The sequence below is a fragment of the Patiria miniata genome, unplaced genomic scaffold, assembly GCF_015706575.1.
Source record: "Patiria miniata isolate m_02_andy unplaced genomic scaffold, ASM1570657v1 HiC_scaffold_2, whole genome shotgun sequence".
Taxonomy (NCBI): domain Eukaryota; kingdom Metazoa; phylum Echinodermata; class Asteroidea; order Valvatida; family Asterinidae; genus Patiria; species Patiria miniata.
The window spans coordinates 1,497,539-1,518,413 of NW_024037058.1; the positions used below are offsets into that span (position 1 = coordinate 1,497,539).

The 20,875-nt window shown below is 43.9% G+C and overlaps 2 protein-coding genes across 2 annotated transcripts in view; one reads left to right on the forward strand and one right to left on the reverse strand.

Annotated features, from left to right (window-relative positions):
* Positions 1-292: 292 nt before the first annotated feature.
* LOC119726978 (vacuolar protein sorting-associated protein 29) lies at positions 293-19,754 on the reverse strand. The gene is made up of 4 exons (XM_038198832.1): positions 19,669-19,754; positions 4,353-4,544; positions 2,310-2,545; positions 293-2,064 (listed from the first exon to the last, which is right to left on the reverse strand). The coding sequence occupies exons 1-4, from the start codon at positions 19,669-19,671 to the stop codon at positions 1,947-1,949; spliced, it is 549 nt and encodes a 182-aa protein (XP_038054760.1). The 5' UTR covers positions 19,672-19,754; the 3' UTR covers positions 293-1,946.
* A 119-nt stretch (positions 19,755-19,873) lies between these two features.
* Positions 19,874-20,875, forward strand: part of LOC119726977 (cell cycle checkpoint control protein RAD9A-like) — a 37,666-nt gene continuing 36,664 nt past the window's right edge. The window contains exon 1 of the mRNA XM_038198831.1: positions 19,874-20,033. Within this exon, the coding sequence (XP_038054759.1) occupies positions 20,000-20,033 (34 nt within the window). The 5' untranslated portion in view covers positions 19,874-19,999. The remainder of the gene's footprint in view (positions 20,034-20,875) is intronic.

Below are 20,875 nucleotides of genomic sequence, written 5' to 3' on the forward strand. Positions count from 1 at the left end.
AGACTGTTTTGCTCAATTCACAGCGTAAAAAAAAAAGAATAGATGCCGTGTCTAGGTTTTATTTATAGATATACATGACAAGACCGGATATAGAAAGTGCCCGCTGAATGGTCAAAATGTTGAGGTCAAGATGCAGTCTTTTTTGTATAATTAATCACCTCAAATAAAATAGGACCTTGCAAAATGGACTGGGGGGGGAGCTACTGGAATGCACACCGTGTTACAATGTACGTTTTATACAGCAACAATGAAATACATGTTCACTGGCAGTAAGTCAAAGTGGCAAACTGACTGATGTAATGATACTGCAATTCTTGAGTACAGTGTAGTTTATTTGGACATAACTGACAAAATGCTCAAATCAAAATACTCATTAACTGACAATAATATAAATATGTTTGAGTTCAATAGAAAGCATTTGTAAGAAACCCTTAATATACTCCACAAGACAGTTTTTGGAGGTCTCTCTATCTACCAGACTTGTATGACTCGTGACTCGGACTTTCTGACTTGAGTCCTATTTTCCGTGACTCGGGCTCGAGAAATGGTGACAAATTAATCGGACTCAGACTCGACCCCTGCGTGACTCCGGACTCGGACCAAAACTGCCTCATATCACTTATTTTTTCAACAATATAGTCGCAAATTATTTTATAGACGATCCTGTCCTGAGCAAGCGATAGTCACTCAATTCGGTGCACAAGAAACGCAAGTACTGTAAATACACAGCGTGTGCAGCTGGCTTGTTTCCGATGTATTGATTTGGGAAATAAATGTATCGAAACATGTACCCAGCGTCCACACTTGATGTTGCATAAATGCAAACTTAATAGTATTCCATATCCTTTCCAGACACTGGTGGCTTGCCTTTCTTGACATGTTATACATGTATTTTCAGTTCATTAAATTAGCTGACAAAAATGGAAGCATTCACACTTTGAGGTTTCAGCAGTACCTCAAAAATAATGTCCAATGTACATACAGGTGACTTGTGACTCGTACTCGATCTTTGTGACTCGGACTCGGACTGGACCTTCATGACTCGGGACTCGATCTTTGATGACTCGAATACAAGTCTACTATCTACCTATCAGGTACAAGAAACACATCAGAATATTGATGCTCTATGGAAATCAGTAATGTGTGCACCCTCATCAGAACATTATTTCCTGGCTGTGGAAGTACACTAGCGGAAACAGCAAAGTTGGGCATTTTTATCTATTTGATACAAACACAGTTTGAAGTAAGAAATGTAACTCTTTCAGTATTTGTTTCTAAAGGGAACGAAAATAATGTCTTTTTCTTTGCCAATTCATTTTACAGCCATGCTATGAAACTTTCATAAATTAATTGAAATTTCCAAAGAGAATTCCAACTCCAATATCAAGCCAGATTGCTATATACAGTCATACCCAGTGAAAAAGGTATGAAACCTGGTAAAGTGTGATGATTTTACTAAACAAATATGGTGCATTGCAAAATATAATCACTGATTACGTAGATTCTTACTGATATGATTTGATTGATTCATCAGTGACTAAATAAAATGTCTTACGATGCAGTTCAAGGACCAATGGACCTGACACTATTGTGATGGAATTATCAATGTTCCTATGTGCCAAATTGTAAACAATACACAGGCATAATTTTTTGCCAAAAATACATTGGTTAAATGTAATGATACAGGATCAAAGCCTATTGTGATCATTGATATAGAGTGTAGGTTAGTTAATCATTGTCATCTTGATCTATACATAATTGCTGTCCAAGTAAACACCACAAACCATTGCAATTTGAATGGGCAGGGATACCATGAAGTACAAAAGTTGTGGTTTTTTTCCAAGAGGAATTTCAAAAAAGGCCTAACTATATATGTACAAAGTGTGCAAATTAATGCAATGTCACAATCAAGATGCAACGTTTGTAAGGTGTCCTTAAGCCAACCGTTAGTTTTTCTTATACTCTATTCTCTCAACTTTGACTTCTTCTCCAATGAGTTGATACACATAGGTGACCACTGTGGATGCCTGGATGTCCATCAGCACAAAGGAAGGGTTGATGTTGCTGTTAAAATGAAGAAAAGCAGAAAATACAAATGGACATGCAAAGTTTTGAACTAACCAACATTCACTGTTGACATATTACCACTCATTCATGTATTATTTGAGGGCCACTGAGCTACAATGTAGTACATAAAAAAAATAAATAAAGGTCAATGATCAAAGTTTTTCTTGCAACTAAAACTGTCATTCTCAAAGCGAAGAAACATAACGCTCGGGGGTGTGCTTTCTTTGTTGCATAAGCCATACCTTTCCAAAGCATTGAACGCTCCAGTGGCTGAGCCTGGATTAATGTAGAATTTATTCTCATGTTCAAATGCTTCAAATTTGTGTGTATGTCCTGAGATGAGGATATCTACATCCAGTTGTCTCTGAACCATAGCCAGACTCTCCACATCACCCCAAGGAATCATCTGATGACCATGGCATATACCGATGCGAAACTGGCCAACAGTAACCACCTTTTGCTCTGGGTAGGAGACATTCTGAGAATGAAAGTAAATGAAATGAGTCTAGGATCAACATGTGCTAAGGAAATGTCATATCAATCAATCCTGTGTATAAACAAACACCCAATTTAATGATATGTTACCATTTTAAAGGTTTGTTGTGCTCATTTAACTCTAAACCCCAAGTGGCCCCTAGTAGTTGCCCAGGACTACCCTGCTAAATCCAACAGAGTCGGACGGTTACTCCTATGAGTTTCCTACTCAATCCAACACAGTTTCACACAACCCAACTTGCTTAGTTGCTGGGTACCTGAAAATATAAAAGAACTGGCATGCACAATCCAACAGAATCCAACAGAATCCAACTATGCCTTATATTTCTGTTTGCTACCGGATCCAACAATGTCCAACTTGGCGTTATTTACCAGTAACTGAACAGAATCCGACTATGAATGTTTTAGTTGCCTGCTGAATGCAACAGATTGCAACAGGAATATAAACTAGGGGTTTGCTGCTCAATCCAACAGTACCCAAAGGATATGTAAAATAGTTGGATCACATTGGATTGAGCAGGGTTGAGGTTAATCCTATTGTATGAAAAAGAAATCTTCCTTTCACATTTTCATTTATTTACTGCTTTGTGGAATCATTTGAAATAAACCAAACTGGACCAATGTATATGGAAAAACCTCATCTTGATAGGTTGGATGATGAAAATGAATTGTAAACCTAAGATTTAAGTTACAGTCAAAGTGATAAACCTTACAAATCAAGTTGAATGCTCAACCATTGTGTTTTTGGCTGCCTAAACCCCACGCGAGTGGATGATTTGTACTTCCTATGTGGCATTGCCCCTCCATTAGTGAGCAGAGACACTACCTCATGTATAGAAAGAGCTAAGCAGCAGGACACATTTCCTCCATGAAATCCATCCCCTGTCTGGAAATCACACCCTCAGAGCAGAGGCCTGGATCAAGAGGCTTGAATCTCATTCCACAAGCTGTCACTCTACCCTTAGGAATCCCTGCCACCTGGAGCTACTGATGGTCAACCTGGAGCCACATGGTCAACCTGGCCCTGTCTCAAGATTGGAGTTGGCAGGTGCACAGTCTTAACGCAGAAGTGTGGATACCAACGACCTTTGTGACTGTAGAGAGGCCTCTCAGACAATGGAACATCTCCTTTAATATTCTCCCTCTACCGACAGAGTACTGCAAACCATCTGGATCTAGATACCTACACTAGTCAATGTGCCAGAGCCTGTGCTTTGCAGCAGCAGGGCAGAGTTAAGCAACTCCACAAAAACATCAATAGATGCTATAAAAAGTTATACACATTAATTTTACAGCTGTCTAAGGCAACAAAAATTGTGTTTCCAGTAACACTGCCAAAAAAATGAAGGGTTGGTCAGTCAAGATTTATTTTTGTTGCTGAAGAGGTGGATTCAGTTTCAACTCACTGCCTGAGATTTTAATTGTTTTCACTTGAGTTCTATATCAAGTACTCCAAGGTCTAAATACTTAATCTCAGCTTCACAAAACTTGTACGCAAAAGGTCAAAGTAACTTGGACTCCGATACCTGCACTCATTCTCAAGGGTCAAATTACCCGGATGGGACTGGTGCTTGATAACTTGGCACTTGGATAAAATTACTCGACTACAATACTGGTAGCACTTTATAATGTTCAGTGTACACTGATGTTGAATGTACGTGTACATGGATTTTAATTGGTGTTCTCGACAAGTGTTACATTGACTATATCAGTTAGTTTTCAACACAAGATGTGCTCCTATTGGACAAAGGAGAACACAAGGACAAGCAAATGATCCTCATCTTTCTTACCTCATCGAAGTCTCCTCTGACAATGTGAACATCACTGGCAAGTGTCTTGAGATAATCATAGGACTCCTTAGTGCACAGGTTGCCAGTGCATAATATGTGCTGGATCTTGCCAGGGACTAGTAGCTTCTTGAACTTAGCTGGCAAGCCACTCTGCCTGTGAGGTATGTGAAGATCTCCTAACACCAGAACCAACTACATCAAGGAATAAATACAGAAGGAGGTTTGATATGAGATTAATAGATAGGAAAAAACTAAAACTTGTGTCAGGAAAGTGAGGTTTTCTTATACTTTTTCAAGTGCTTGCTGTTTGTTTGTAGATGGGTTCGTTCCTGAAGCACTCATGTAATGCTGAACATCCTCGGTGCTCAAGTGATTCCGAAGAACAAGCACGTAAACTTACACAGACAGCATATTTTGAGATTGAGTGCAAAATTGTTGCTACATGCATTCATATTGCTAATGATAATGAAAACGTTGGTTCCCGCCCCGAGTCCTTTCATGGAATCCCGTCCACATTTGATGTGGGTAGCAATCAGTATTGTGTCTGAACCAGTTTTACACAGGTTCCCACCCTCTCCACTACCATTCAGAATGCAAATGTGTTTACAGCCTTGACATACATGTACATGTGTATATTATCATAATAGATTTGCATACTTCATTTACGACTGGTGAAAGAGATTAAAACTATGATCGCGGTAATTAACTGAGCAGAAGAAATGGGTTTTTTGGTGTGTTTTTTTTTTTTTTGGGGGGGGGAGGGGTGCAGTGGTCCAATGGTTACGTTGTTTGACTGGTGTACTTTGGTATCTGGACTCAAACCCTGACATGGAACATGGTGCTTGTGCTCTTGGGCAAGGCACTTAGGAGTATAAACGGGTACCTATGAAGGTAGAGACCAAATTGCACTGATCTCGAGCTACTGCAGAAAAATGGTCTCATTCCTGATGAACAGGGATAAATAATATTCATGGAATTTGCGCAAGGTACCAATTATTATTATTATTATAATAATTATGTGCAGACCTGATTTTGCACTCTTGCAGAAGACACTGTCCCCTATCAGTTGTTCACAGTTTGTTCTTTTGAATAATGTTGACACTGGGGACTTTCGCATTACGTCTAAATGTCCTACATACATGTATTAGACTGCAGTTGTTCATAGTAGCATACATGTAAGTCCACTTGCACTACAAGTTGTGCAACATTTCACAGTTAGCAACATTTCAGGTATGACAATTTCATGACAGTTTCATGATAGTGTGTAAGTCCGTGACTTGCGCAACAAATTATGTTGTAACTTGCGCAATCATTTAGGTACAACTTATCAAGGCTAATGTATTACAAACCTGTAGTGTAAATATTTGAAATGAAAATATTAAACGTATCTTGCGCAGAAATGGCAGTCATCCATATTCTGTATACTTCTTGCAGTGCATGCGAAGTAATTCTCAAGATCGATGGGAGTCAGGTCTGACGCAGCGATGGCCACATAGTGCCTACTTTGACTGGTCAATGTTCCCAGCATTATAATAACAAAATTTCCTATTGGAGGAATGGTAATAACCACTGCCACAAATGTTGCAATATGCACCGACGCAACGCTGCGCACATAATGCAGTCTGTGTGCTAGACTTATACATTTCACGGGGACAAATTTGCCAGGGGGACACATTTTCTGTTGGGCAGGGGGCCATAATAACCCAGGTAAATCTGTCCAGTGGACAGATTTACCAGAGCAACAGAATTTAATACTGTCCACAATGGCCAGGCACTCAAAACATGTATCAGGCTGACACACGTTATGTTTACATTTTTTTTAAAGGGTAAAACGTACTTAAAAAAATCTTTATGAACATGTACATTTCTCAAAAACGATAACATTTCTGCTGTCCATATGTTGTTTGATATTTTGTTCACAATCAACAAATTCAATAAGGAAACCTTTGTTTTCTGAAAAGACCACCAGCTTTCCTTCACGCTGCAGCACAGGGAAGCATGATGCACAGCGCATGCAGCATTCATGCCATAATAACTGATACATTGGCTCCCGTTGCTCATGCTATAGCTCAGCTGATTGCTTTGGACCACATCATTTTTGAGTGAGTGGTGTCAGTCATCAGGACGTTTGCTTACTGTTTGCGCAATTGAAATATTTTCATTGTTATATTTTCTTTTGCAAAACTTGTTTTAAAATGTTTTGCATAATATTTTCGTTTTATAATAATTGCTTAAACAACTGCAAAATTGCTAGTTCAGTAGTTGGCGACATTAAGAACATACAGGCATGTCATAGATAAAGGGCAGGCTTTTGCATTTTTGAGAAAAATTTGGGGGTAAAATGACGACGACAACAATATAATGCAACACCGAAATAGAGATGGCGACACCGCGCGATGTACCGTCAGTGCACAAGACGCGCTGAATCGCACTGCAACAACCATGCCAACTGTAAATCGTGTAGGAAAATCGTAATTTCTACCCCAAGGAACGGTCAAAAAATTACCAAACAGGTGTCCTTATATTGAGAAAAGTCTGCTTTAGGTTGCAAAACTACACAATCGCCATTCTGACTTCTCAACAATGGACAATCAAGGGCAGGAACTGAACATCATGTTTTCTCATTGTATTGAGCAATAAGGTGTTTCACGTAATACTAATAAGCCCTATGCGCGCCATCTTGTTCACGGGGCAAAAAGAACACACGTTGCTAGACGCGGGCGCATTTTAGAATGACTGCATGATGACTTGGAAGTGCCAAAGTTTTCCATTGACGATGTGTACACAGCAATGCATGTTACATTGCCCCGCGGGCAAGATGGCGCATACCGTGAAACACCTTATTACTAAGTACTAGGCGGTCGAATTCTCGGCGATCGTGTAGTGTAGGGCCCGGTTCCTATAACTTATAAGGGAACAAAATCCACTTTAATATCATTAGACCTACCAAACTAGTTGGCGACATTCTCAATCAACATGTATGTCATAGATAGAAGGCAGGGTTTAGATTTTGTGAGGGAAATTTTGGGGTAAAATAACGATGACAGCGCAGCGACAACACGCAACCCCAAAATAATAATGGCGATCACCACGCGATGTACCGTGAGCACCCACGGCGTGCTGAATCGCAAGGCACAAACAAGCGCAGGAAAATTGCGATTTCTACCCCCCAAAAAAACCTATTCAAAATTGCAAAACGGGTGTCCTTAGAATTGAGAAAAGCCTGCTTTTGAATTATAAAGGTGATTTTTGAGCAATAAAAAACATTTTTGAATCTTTGGATAAAAAATAACAGGGGCCCTACACTACACGATCGCCAAATTCTCATCGGGTCAAAAATTCCAGCTCTTAGCTTTCCCTATTGCCGTAGATCCTGAATAGATATCGGTGCACGTGGCCCCCTGACGATAAATGCATGGTACAGGAAACAGCCGTCGCATTTGCAACTCGCGCTCCCTCGCGCGCTCGACAAGCAATTTGCATAAACGCGACGTCACAGCTTGAGGTCATCTCTTGTCCCATTCAAAATGGCTGCCATCACCAGACGTTTCACGAGTGCATATGGGCTCCAGAAAGATTGAAGAATATCTCGGAAAATGGAACATCATTAGACCTAAGCATCCCAGAAGTGATAGGTGAGACATCATAGAATACAACCATAAGAAAGAAAGAAACTGAGAATGTAAGAAACGGACCGCAGATTTTATGAAAACTTCGTCCTCAGTAGCGCGCGGTACCACGGTGTGTGGCCAGAGGTTCAGCGCAGCATACCGACGGCCACACTAGTGGGGCTACGTCGCCCCATGTCACTTCGCCCCTAACCACTTCGCCCCATCCCCACTTCGCCCCATCCCCACATCGCCCCATCTCCGCTTCGCCCCATCCTCGCTTCGCCCCATCCCCGCTTCGCCCCATCCCCGCTTCGCCCCATCCCCACTTCGCCCCATGTAGTATGAAAAAGGTGAAGGCTAGGGGTGCAGACCAAATAAACTGCCAAAGACCCCAGATAATAAATGCTCCCAATTCTAGAAACTTAGGAAAAATACAAACTCTCTGATGAGGTGCTCAAGACACAGATGAGAGAAATGATGGCTCTATCCCATTCAGAGACGCCTCTCCTATTGGCTTGTGAATAAAATCATCAGCCGCTGGATTCAAAAGAATCCGTAGGTATGGGTCAGTGAGTTAAAAGGAACTCACTGCCTTTGAGGAAAATGTTCCGTCAAAATTTGTCTGATATGTGACACTTACAACTTCATTTAGATGAGATTGGTTCCTCCAAGAGTGAAATTAGGATGTCAAAGCTATTGTCGTTCTCAGATAAGTGGGAAACGGGTTGGTATATAGCCGGGTTGGGTGGGAACAAAGTTGGATCTTTTACTTCAAGCTTTTTTCTCGGTAGGGGAGAGCACATACGAACTTGGCCTATGCATCGTGCGGGAATTTGCACGCCTGCGCACTTGCAGTCATTTTTAGAAAAATATGTCGGTGACTTGCCTACGTCACAGACAACCCGAACGTTTGCGGGTCAATCCAGGTCAATTCCCGCGCGGACCATCTATTTTTGAACCGATCGATATTGCGGTCGGCCGATATGTAATCTGATACGTTCCCACGCCACGGCCAGGCACTATGCATACATCCTGCATACAAATACGTATACGTGTATGTACATGTATTGGATGATCCAGGGGATCGGCGAGCTTCAAGTCAATTTTTTTCAAATCGGAGTTCGACTCGAAGCTTGCTTCATTTTATTTTTGACCAAAATGCAATTTGGGATTACATGTATATTCAAAGTTACATAATAATACAGCAAATATGAAAGACCGTTTAGATCTCTACATCATTTGTTGTGAATTAGCCACTGGAAAACACAGTACAAAATAACTTTATTTAAGTTTAATAACTATTCAAAATCTGCACCTGTGGTTTTTAGTATTTTACGACGATGGAAAAAAAAACATTTTTAAAGTTCTTTATCCTTTTTTCCCCGGCATATTTTTAAAGTTATATTTCATTGTCATAGTGCTAGCCCAGGGCGGATAGGCATCGTGTCTTTTTGCTATCAGTCTTTATGTTATCATTTTAAAAATTATTGTGTTTTACAGGCATGTTTTATTCATAGGTTAATTTAAGTGTAAGTTTTACTATTGTCAGTTCTTGCATGCTGTTTTTACTGTTTTTACTCTTTGATTTACACCAGGACAAGAATGTGTTTGTTTTTAACTTAGATGACTAATACAAGTACGAATATGAATGTTCACCACTTGTCAATAATGTCGAGAAGTTATAACAACAAAGGCATGAAAATAAAAGGAAATACACTTGATGCCAACTTCACGAAAGGGGTAGATCATGGGGGCAATTCCGAAGAGTCGTCAAAGAACAGACGCAAAACAAACAATCCAGATTATAATCTCCCCCAGGCTAATACATAGTCAAAACCCGTTCTTTAAAAATCGAATCAGAGTAAGTAAGCAGTAAGCAGTAAGCATGACAAGTCTTTTAAAAAATAGTTTTGACATTTTTGAATCAAATTGCAAAAGGTTTTCAGCGTTTTTACGGAGGGACTAAATTATCAATCCAAAAATCATACCTTTTTTCAAAATTCTTGTTCCGGCTGAAATTGCACGCAACGAACATTTTTTGGAAAGAAGTCTGGGTCAAAATCAGATAAAATCAACGAAATCATAACAATCAAATCAATGTTGAGAAAACTTCACCTGAATGTCTTTTGATTTTTTACGAAGAGACAAATTCGTGCAAAGGGTGGGGAATGGGTATCGGCAATTTGCCAAAACAACAAGTGTGTGGGATTTAGTTTTCACTACCAGACAAACATCTATGGGGATTAGTTACGATACCGGTACCTCGCAATTGTTGTTCCATTATTCTGTAATTGGTACATCTTTGAAGTTTCATCTGTGTTTCAAAAGCTAGTCAGTAGTATGCGAAATGTTTATTCCAAATCGTGACCAACTTAAAACCTCTTTTCTGACAACCACTGCAAGTTCAACGGGTGCATTATGTTATACCTGTTCCCCAAACCTAACCCTAACCGTTAAACCCCAACACCTATTGCGGCAAATTCACCCCTTCGTGAAAACGCTGACAAATTGGAATAAGCGAAATCTGGATAAAGTCAACACTGATAACTCAAAACCTGAAAGTCAAACCATCCCTCCATGGTCAAAGAAAACTGCATAGTACTACGAAATAAAACAATATATATACCCTGATTAACCAAATTTCGAGTTGTTCCGTAGCTGCATGGGAAGCTATACTATCAAGGTTGGGGCCTTAGGCCTATATATCGCAAGTCCGACTCCTCCGATGATAAACCTGGACCCCCGCCACGCCTCGGAAGTCCGAAATTTCCAAATTATTAGGCGTCGGACTGATGAGGTGTCGGACCTAGGCGTCGGAATTTTATAACAGTTATGGGCCTTAGTTATATTAGATTTTGCCGGACTTGGGGCCTATATGCGTCTGACATAATTATATGAGGCTTAGCGGAGCCCTTAAGATTTCCCTTTAAGTCCAATGTTATTGAAAGGTCAGAAACGATGGAAAATGATGAATACTCCGAATACAAAATACTCTAAATAATTATGGAGAACTAGTGATCAAAGGCATCTTGTGAGCGAATAGTTCGACAGTACTGATTGTTATTCTCCTCTGATGTCATTGTGTATCGTCTAAACATGAGAATGCAGTTTCTATTTTGTTGGTTTCTGACAAAGGAAGGCATTTCAAATACATGTATTTTGCTCCAATTTTTAGAGAAAATATTCTGAACTTGCGGAAAAAGGACCCACCAAGTCAGAACGTCGGCCAAAGAGGCGAAAAAAGATATTTTTTTTTTGCATGCGGGAGGTGCTTGGTACGCCCACGGGGGTACGGACGTGCGGATCCAGATAATCCACCCTAAGAATTTCTGTGTAATAAGCCATGCTAGAGTAAACTTTTAAATAATAAAACATGAATCAATGAAGTTGGAGGCTCACTCGGATGGCAGGTAAGGGAGCCGCTGGTACGTCCAAGTTTGACACCACCGAGGAGAAAGAGAAGGCTGCCGGCCAAGGCTAATGCAGCTAAGGAGAAGGAGAGAATCAAGGCCAAGAAGGAACGGGAAATGAAAGCCAAGATTGCAGAAAAGCCAAGAAAGCCAAAATGGTGAATAAAGTCAAGAAACCCGCGCCGAAGAAGTCACCCAAGAAAGCTGCCAAGAAAACGCCATCCAAGTCAAATATACATCTGTCAGCCAAGCCAGCCAAGCCAGCCAAGAAGCCAGCCAAGAAGCCAGCCAGCAAGAACACATCGAGCAAGCAGAAGAAAGTGTCGGCCAAGCCTTCGAAGAAATCATCGAATCAACAAACTAAAACCAAAACGGCTCTTTTCAGAGCCACAACATTTTCACAAAATAGATATGAGATATTCGTTTCTGCAATTTGCATTTTTATTAAATTTTATATTTTTCATGATTACTGTTTTTAAGTTTTCGTATAAAGCCCCCCCCCAAAAAAACCCAAAAACATCATTGCATGAAAATAAGATATTTTCACCCCATATTCCATTCCGCGCCAGGGGACAGCGCAAAGGGTGAATAAAAAAAACCATGATATTCCAACCTCCTGATTCGGAGTACTCTAAACTCCCCCCCCCCCCACACACACACACACACGCACACCCACGCTTAATTGCACAGGCGTAGAAGTGGGGACGCGCATCCCCCATTTGCCCCCATCCCCCATTCGCCCCTCCCCCCGTCCCTAACGCCCCCTTCCCCGGGGTCTGGATAATGGTGCACGGAAAAAAGGAAAAATTAGGAACAAAGGAAATTTTATCCCCGCCCCGCCCCAAGGGGTCGGGATAATTGGCAAGGCCAAAAGGGTCAATAAAAAATGTGCATGGAGTGTTCCCGGTGCACCGCCCCCTATCTCCCCACCCTTCCAACCTGCACTCCAACCCGCGGGCCTCCCTCACCCCACCCACTCAACCCCGTCCCGTCGCTTTGGGATAGTAAGGGACGAAAAAAAAGGCCACCAACAAACGGAATCCTTGCTTTGTAACGCTTCTTCCATAGCTCCTGCACGGGTGCATGTCTATGTTCCCCAATTCCGATGTTCCCTAATACCGATGTTCCTCGAAATCCTTACCAATATAACCCTAACCCTAACCCTAACCCTAATCCTATGGATTTGGGGGAACATCGGTATTGGGGAACATCGGGTAGATCCCCTGCTCTGCTGCACGTACGTACGTGTATACTGTATACAGACTAACTGATCATTCGCAATTTTTGGCATTTCCTTCGAAAAATGTCCATGCATATTGCTCGCGACCATCGCACAATCAAACCGACCACCCACATGTGGCACACCATTCGACAGCTAAAATCCTCAACTATTCGAAATAAATTCATTTGAATTTGAACCAAATACTGGAAAGAAGACAAACGGGATTGAAGAGATGGACTCCTACTCCTAGCGAGAGTGGCCGAAATTGATCGACGACGATGTCATGCGCGTATTTTAAAGCAAGAATTTGACGATTGCGTCATAAAATTCGGCGCTGTTCACCTAATTTGCATACGAAGGTTTCTGTGAATAGTTTGTCGTGGCCCCCACCCTCTGCCCCAAGGGTCGGAATTATAATGCAAGGACCAAATCAAAAGAAGATTGAGAAATTCCAGGCCCTCCCAATCTGCGGCTCTCCCGGGGATATTCAACCCTCCTGGTTCGGAGTACTATAACCCCTCCACCTCTCTCTCCCCCTCTCTCTCCCAGGAATGATATTCCATCCTCTTTGTTTTGGGAAATCCAACCCGCCCCCCCCCCCCTCCACCCACGGGCAAGCAAGTCTGAATAAAATCACTTGAAGAATATGCAATCCTTTGTTTGGTAAATCCACCAGCCCTGCCCGCTCCCACACCCACCCACTGGGCATGCAGATTTGGAACTTAGAATCACTGGAAGAAAATCCCCCGACCCCCAACAACCCCTACCCGGCCTCAACCCCCACCCCAACCCAGTCTCGCAGTAAAAAAGAAAGTCTGGCCGGAACGTAATTGCACCACCACCGTAAAAAGACAAAAATCACTGTTGGAAAAGAAAATAATTTCAGCTTTCTTGGCATGGCTTGAACCGCACACCCCGCCCCCGCCACACCCGGGGGTCTGAATATGATATCCAGGACAGGGGAAATGAAATGAAAGGGGTAGGCCTACTCCCAATAATGTAATGAAGGTGCATCATTCATCAGAAAACAAAACATCTTGCTTTTTAGATTAATTTTGTTTTTTTATTAGAACGCAAGCGGTGATGGCGTGATCAATTATTGAAAATCATTTGCAATTTTTGGCTGTTCCATCGAAAAATGCCAATGCATATTGCTCGCGACCATCGCACTATCAAATCGACCACCCACATGTGGCACACCATTCGACAGCTGAAAACCTCAACTATTCGGAATAAATTCATTTGAATTCGAACCAAATGTTGGAAAGAAGAAAAATAGGATTGAAGAGATGGACTCCCAGTGAGATTGGCCGAAGACGATGTCATGCGCGTAATGAAACAAGAACTTGACAATGACGTCATCATGAGCGGAGCTGTTCGCCTAGTTGCATACGAAGGTTTCTGTGAATAGTTTGTCGGGGCCCCCACCCTCTGTCTCCAAGGGTCGGGATATAATGCAATGACCAAACTCCGCTGGATCGACGGCCTCACCAGATGGAGCGGTCTCAGCGTGGATAAACTAACTGCAGCGACCCTTCAGCGAAGGAAATCACCCCTTCACCAGTCACACAACCCAGAAGAAGTGGACGGTTGTTGCGTCAACGGGCAGTAGCCTACGACGTCTGATGATGATGATGATGATGATGATGATGAAAACAAAAGAAGATTGGGAAATTCCAGGCCCTCCCCTTCTGATGCTCCCCGGGATATTCAACCCTCCTGGTTTGGAGTACCTTAACCCCCCCCCCCACCCCCACCCCCGACTCATGCGGCCCCACCACCTCTCTCCCCCCAAGAGCAGCACGTCTTAAGATTAATAACTAAAAGAACATAAAGGACATTCCACCCTCTTTGTTTTGGGAAATCCCCCCCGCCCCCACAACCCCTACCCGGCCTCAACGGGGTCCGCTCATAAGTCCGACGCCTCATAAATCCGACAAAATCACATCCCCTAACCAAATAAAGGCCCATAAGTCCGACGCCTCATAGGTCCGACGCCTAATAAATCTGACGCCTCATAGGTCGACGCCTCATAGCTCCGACGCCTCGTAAGTCCGACACTCGTTTTTCCGTTGTCGGACTTTTGAGGCGTTGGACTTATGAGGCGTCGGATCTATGAGGCGGAATAAATAAAGTCCGACGCCTCATAAGTCCGAAATTTCGGACTTATGAGGCGTCGGACCTATGAGGCGTCGGACTTATGATACGGTCCCGCCTCAACCCCGGCCCGGTCCATTCTTCTTGCGTGTGAAAACCAAAACAAAGAGGTAGTTAGATCTCTGGGTGCTTGCTGAGAAGCCACTCTCGGGTTGCTGCATCAACATCAACATCGATCAGGCCTTGGTACTCATTTGGGGGGCGATAGAGGGGGCACTCGGAGATGATGTGGTCAGCAGTCTGCTGCTCCGCTCCACATTCGCAAGCTGGGCTCTGGGATAGGCCCCACCTCCACATGTCAGCATTGAAACGCCCGACTCCGGTGCGGAGCCTGTTTAGTTTAACCCATGCCTGTCGTGGGAGATCAGATCCTGGGCAACTTCTGGATGGTACAGGAATGTATCTATGCAGATGGTTAGGGGATGACTGCCACTTCTGTGTCCACATCCTGGCCATCCAGTGGGCCTTTGACTCAGTGGGTTGGATAGTTGACAATAGATCCTTTCCACTTGAGGCAAAGGGGCGCCGGGATTTGAGTCTGGTTTGTGTTTGTTCCCTGCTGATAGCTTGGTGGAGGAGGTGATCTGGATCCATGGCGCGTCGGGCCAGCGCCATGCTTGCTGCCTGCCTACGGAGCTCAGCTGGTGGGATGCCTGCAAGCACAGGGAGCTGCTCAACTGGTGTAGGTTGTAAGCATCCAGTGATTGTGCGCAGGGTGCAGTTAAGGCTCACATCTACCAGGCTGGTGTGTCTGCTCCTACTCCATGCTGGTGCACAATACTCAGCCGGCGCGTACACAAGTGCCAGGGCAGAGGTGCGGAGTGTTGATGGACTTGCTCCCCATCCTGTGCCCACGAGTTTACGGATGAGAGCACTGCGTGCCATGACCTTGTCTCGGAGTCCGGCAAGATGTTGTCGGTAGGAGAGTGTCCTATCCAGCTTGACACCAAGATATGTGGTTGTTGTCTGGAAGTCCAAGCGCCTCTTGTTGATGTACACATCCAGCTCACGTTTTGCTTCCTTGTTGTTCAGATGGAAGGCTGTACAGACTGTCTTACCCTCACTCAGCTTCAGTCGCCACTGTCTCAGGTATAGGGCCAAGGTGCTCATGTCCTGGCTCAGGATGCTTTCAATCATCTTCCGCTCTCTGTGTGTTGTCAGGATGGCCAGGTCGTCGGCATATCCGTACTTCTTAGAGATTGTATCAGGGAGGTCATGGATGTATACGTTGAACAGCATTGGAGCCAGGACGGATCCCTGTGGAACGCCATTTTTGAGCCGGCGTGATCTACTTTGTTGCCCGTCGCTGGTCTTGAGCACGAAGCTGCGGTTTGAGATCAGCTCCACAATAAAGTGTACCATCTGTCTGTCTGGCAACATCCGTAGAAGTTTTAAAGTCAACCCACGGTGCCATACAGTGTCATACGCGGCGGTCAGGTCTATGAGTACAGCGCCAGCTGTCTCTTTGGCCTCGAAGCAATCCTCGATGTCCTGGGTGAGCAGGGTTACCTGATCCACGGTGGATCGTCCTTTGCGGAAGCCAGCCTGTTCTCGGGGCAGCTGGGGATCAATGATGGGATTGATGCGTCCGTGAATCATCCTTTCAAGCAGCTTGTATGGAACACACAGGAGTGAAATAGGCCTGTAGCTTTTAGGGTCGTCCCTGGGCTTGTTAGGTTTTGGGAGGGCGATGACAGTTGCCTTGCGCCAGATTTTGGGGATTTTGCATCTTTCCATCGAGGTGGACAAGTACCGACGTAACCACTCGGTTGCAGCATCTCCTGCATGTAAGAGGAACTCTGGGTGGATATCGTCTGGTCCTGGGGCCTTACCCGCCTTCATTGACTTCAGTGCTTCGACCAGTTCTTCTGTGGTGAAGGGGTTGGTGATGTTCACGTCCCCACCGTCAACCTTCCATAGCTCAGCAACTTCCTTTCTGACCTGTCTTGAGAAGTTTCGGTCTGGGTTGGTAAAACGACCATTCTGAAGTAGTTGCGATGCAATTGCATTAGCACTCACGGGGCATTTGTCAGGTTTAGATGTGTTCCTTCCTGTGAGGCGGTTGATGGTGTGCCAGGCTTTTCGGCTGGAGTGTGTGAAGTCAATGGATTCAACTGTCTCTGTCCAACGATCTTGGCGTTTCTCATCCAGGCGCTTCATCAGGATGTTGGCTGTGGCATCAGATCCCTCTTTGGATGTAGCTGCTGTGTCCATGATATCGCAGTAAAAGAAAGTCTGGTCGGGAACGTCATTGCACCAAATTAAAAGACAAACTTCACTTGTTGGAAAAAACAATTTCAGCCCTCTTGGCGTGGTTTGAACACCACGCTCCGCCCCCCCCCCCCCCCCCCCCCCCACCGCCCCATCCCCAGGGTCGGAATATGGTATCCAGGGCAGGGGAAAGGAAAAAAAGAAAGTGGTATTCCCAATAATAAAGTCACATCATTTATCAGAAAACAAAACATCTTGATTATTTGGTGACTGCTCTATGTTCCGACACCCCTATGTTCCGACAACCTAGATTGTGTTACTCCCGGTTAGGGTTAGGGCTAGGAATAGGAATATGTGCAGTCGGAACATAGGGGTGTCGGAACATAGAGGTGTAACCGATTATTTTATTAATCTTGGGTTTTTATTAGAACGCGCGCGGTGCCGGCGGGCCGGATATAACCGGCGTGATCATTTGAAAATCATTCGCAATTTTTGGCAGTTCCAGTGATGAATTTCCATGCATTTTGCTCGCGACCATCGCACTATTAAACCGACCACCCACTTAGGCCACACCATTCGCCAGCTAAAAAACTCAACTACTCGGAATTAATTCATTTGATCTCAAACAAAATGTTGGAAGGAAGAAAAAACAGGATTGAAAGATGGACTCCCTTGGACAATACGAAGTTTGAGTTACAAAAAGGAAAACGCTAAAACAATATTTTAATCGTCAAAACTCACCCTTTCATTTAACAATTTTGACTCTGTCTTCGGCAAAAGGAAGCGGACATGATTCTGTTGCTTTCAGCATGTAAATTTCTGGCAGGTGCATCCTCCGATGTAGGCCTACAGTGATATTATTCATAAAACTGAAGGAGTCTGGCCGAAAATTGGCCGAAGTAGATGGCATGCGCGTAAGCAAGAATTTCATGATGATGCTATAATGAGCGGCGCTGTTTACCTAATTTGCATATCAAGATTTCTGTGTTGGTGGGGGCCCCCACCACCCATCGCCCACTAGGGTCGGGATATGTTGCAAGGACCGAAAAAAGAAAAGGAAATATGAAATTCCACCCTCCTCCTTTTGAGCCCCCCCCCCCCCCCCCCCCCCCCCCCCCCCCGGATTTTAAGCTTCCTGGTTTTGAGTACTCTAACCCCGGCCCCCCTCTACACTCACGAGGCATCCTCCCCCACGCCCCCCCCCTCCACCGGGAACCCCTTATGTGCACTCCCCTTCCATGGGGTCCTGATATGGTGCAGGTGTAAGAAATGAAAGACAGGAAATATTCCATTATCCTGGTTCTCAGTACCCCCCTCCCGTTCCTTTCCCCCCACCCAGGGGACCCCACCCCGCCCCTCAAGGTGTTGGGATATGTGCAATGGCCATTCAACCAAAGAATGTGCATATTCCACCCACTGTGTCTTTGTTCCCCGCCCCCCCCCCATCCCCTCCCCCTCCCCCACCCCACCTGCAGGCCTCCCCCACCCCACCCGCGGGCCATCCCCACCCCAACCCACCGCCCAACTCCGTTGCATCGGGATACAGGGTAAAAGGGACAGAAAAAAAAGAGACACACACACATTTCATCAAACGGGATCCCTTTAATCAAACGGGATCCCTTTAATCTTCGTAACCGCCTTTCACTGAGCTATATCTCCTGCACGTTGCACGTGTTTATATCACGTGATTACTTCACTATCATTCGCAATTTTGGGCAGTTTTAGCGAGCAATTTTTATGCATATTGCTCGCGGCCATCGCCGTATCAGACCGGCCACCCACATGTGCCACACCATATCAAAGCTGAAAACCTGTTCTATATGGAACTAATTCCGGTTTTCCCGAACCAAATTCGAGAAGAGAGAAATTTAGGATTAAAAAGATGGACTCCCTCGAAAAATAAGAAGTTTTGGTTCCTAAAAAAAAACGCTAAAAAATGTTTCAACTGTCAAAACTCAAGCAATAGGTCATCGATTTTGATGCTTTCTTCGGCAAAAGAAAGCAGATATCATGAGCTTTTCTACTGTAAATTTCTGGCATGTGCACTCTCCGATGCATAATGATTTCATTCATAAAACTGAAGCGAGTCGGGCTGAAATTGATGGCATGAGCGCAAGCACGAACTCAACGTTGACGTCATAATGAGGGGCGTGTTGACCCCAATTTGCATAGGTGAATTTCCGCGATAAGTTTGTATGTGGAGAGCCTAGCTTGAGAGGTTGGTTATGAATTGTTCATTTGGTAATGGGCTAATTCTTTTCCGTTGGTTAGCAATTAGTGAATCTGTTGAAACTGGTTTTTTTTTAAGCCAAAAAAATAGTTGAGATTTTGTTTTACACGTAACGGCTGGGGCGAAGTGGGGATGGGGCGAAGTGGGGATGGGGCGAAGTGGGAATGGGGCGATGTGGGAATGGGGTGAAGTGGGGATGGGGCGATGTGGGAATGGGGCAAAGTAGGGATGGGGCGAAGTGGTTAGGGGCGAAGTGACATGTCATGGGGCGACGTGGAAATGGGGCGAAGTGTCCGACATTCATACAGACCACGCAGACCGGGGGCGTGTCGCAAGCAAACTTTCATCCCCAAGAAAAAAGGTCTGTTTGTACTATCATTTTCCAAAAAGATCTGCGTAACCATGTGTATGTTTTCAAATGATTGTAACAATTGCCGGATGAAGATGAACCAATAAATAAGATCACAAATGTTACCATTTTGCTGAAGACTGTATGCCTACAACTCCGCTCGGGATCCGGGGGATGCTAATGATCGATTCGCTAGAGGGCGCTAGCACAACAATCGCGCTGTTTTAATTTTGTGCATGGTGTGCATGCAGCAGCGGCGCTGCCAATGGCCGGTACGCGACGGTAGAAGATTAATGGTTTTGATTTTGTGTACCAATTTTTTTCTGCATGTGTCAAAAAGCGCCCTCGCTTGTTTGCGCATGGAGCGCAAAACTTGTGTATGTATCTATATGTGCATTGAGGATTGAAACAGTGAGAGTTTTTTTTTTCAAAGTTTTAGTTTTCGCTAAACAACGATATGAAGTGCATGATACCTGGAAGCAACATTAAAGGTAGGCCTAAGTCATGTAGGTTATCCGAGTGCCGCAGTCGTTAGCCATATTATTTGTTAAATCTCCTCTTAAGTTAAAATAAAAATCTTTAGGTCATCATCCTGGCCGGGGAAGGAGGCAGACAGGGCTCTGGATAGACCCGTGAACGTGGCGTTGTAATACAACGCCACGCTGTTGTGGCATTTTGAACATGGCGAAATCGATCCGACATACACACTTTTGTAGAATGTCAGACAAGTCGACTGTTGAGACAACTCGACTCGGGACAAGTCGACCGTTGAGACAACTCGACCGTTGAGACAAGTCGACCATTGAGACAACTCGACGCGGGACAACTCGACTGTTGAGACAGCTCGACTTAATGGAAATGTATACGGGTCATTCCGTGTCAAATCAACACGCTTTTGGACCCGACCCTCACAGATTGAAACGATATTTGGTGTGATGATTGGCCTATATGAGAAACCCCCAGAACTGAATTTTTTTGTAAATTGACTCGTTAGTTTTAGAGATACGGGTTAACGAACTTTTGACTAATTAGCATGACCTCCGAACTTTAAATACTTGTATCTCAAAAACTATAGCGCCTACAAAGCCAAGCTGTACATCATATTAAAGCTCTTTGAATGGCCTCCATTTCATAAAATAAAACCAAAATCGTAGCATGAAGTGCAGAGAAAATGCGTAACAAAATGACCTTTGACCTCGAATTACGAAATACAATATGCTTCAAATTTTGTAATTTTTTTTCAAATGTTAGTTTATGATGTCAGCAACAATCTTAAAAAAAATTGGGATGGGCGCTCTTAAAGTTTTTAGGTTATGATTTTTTGAGAAAGCCT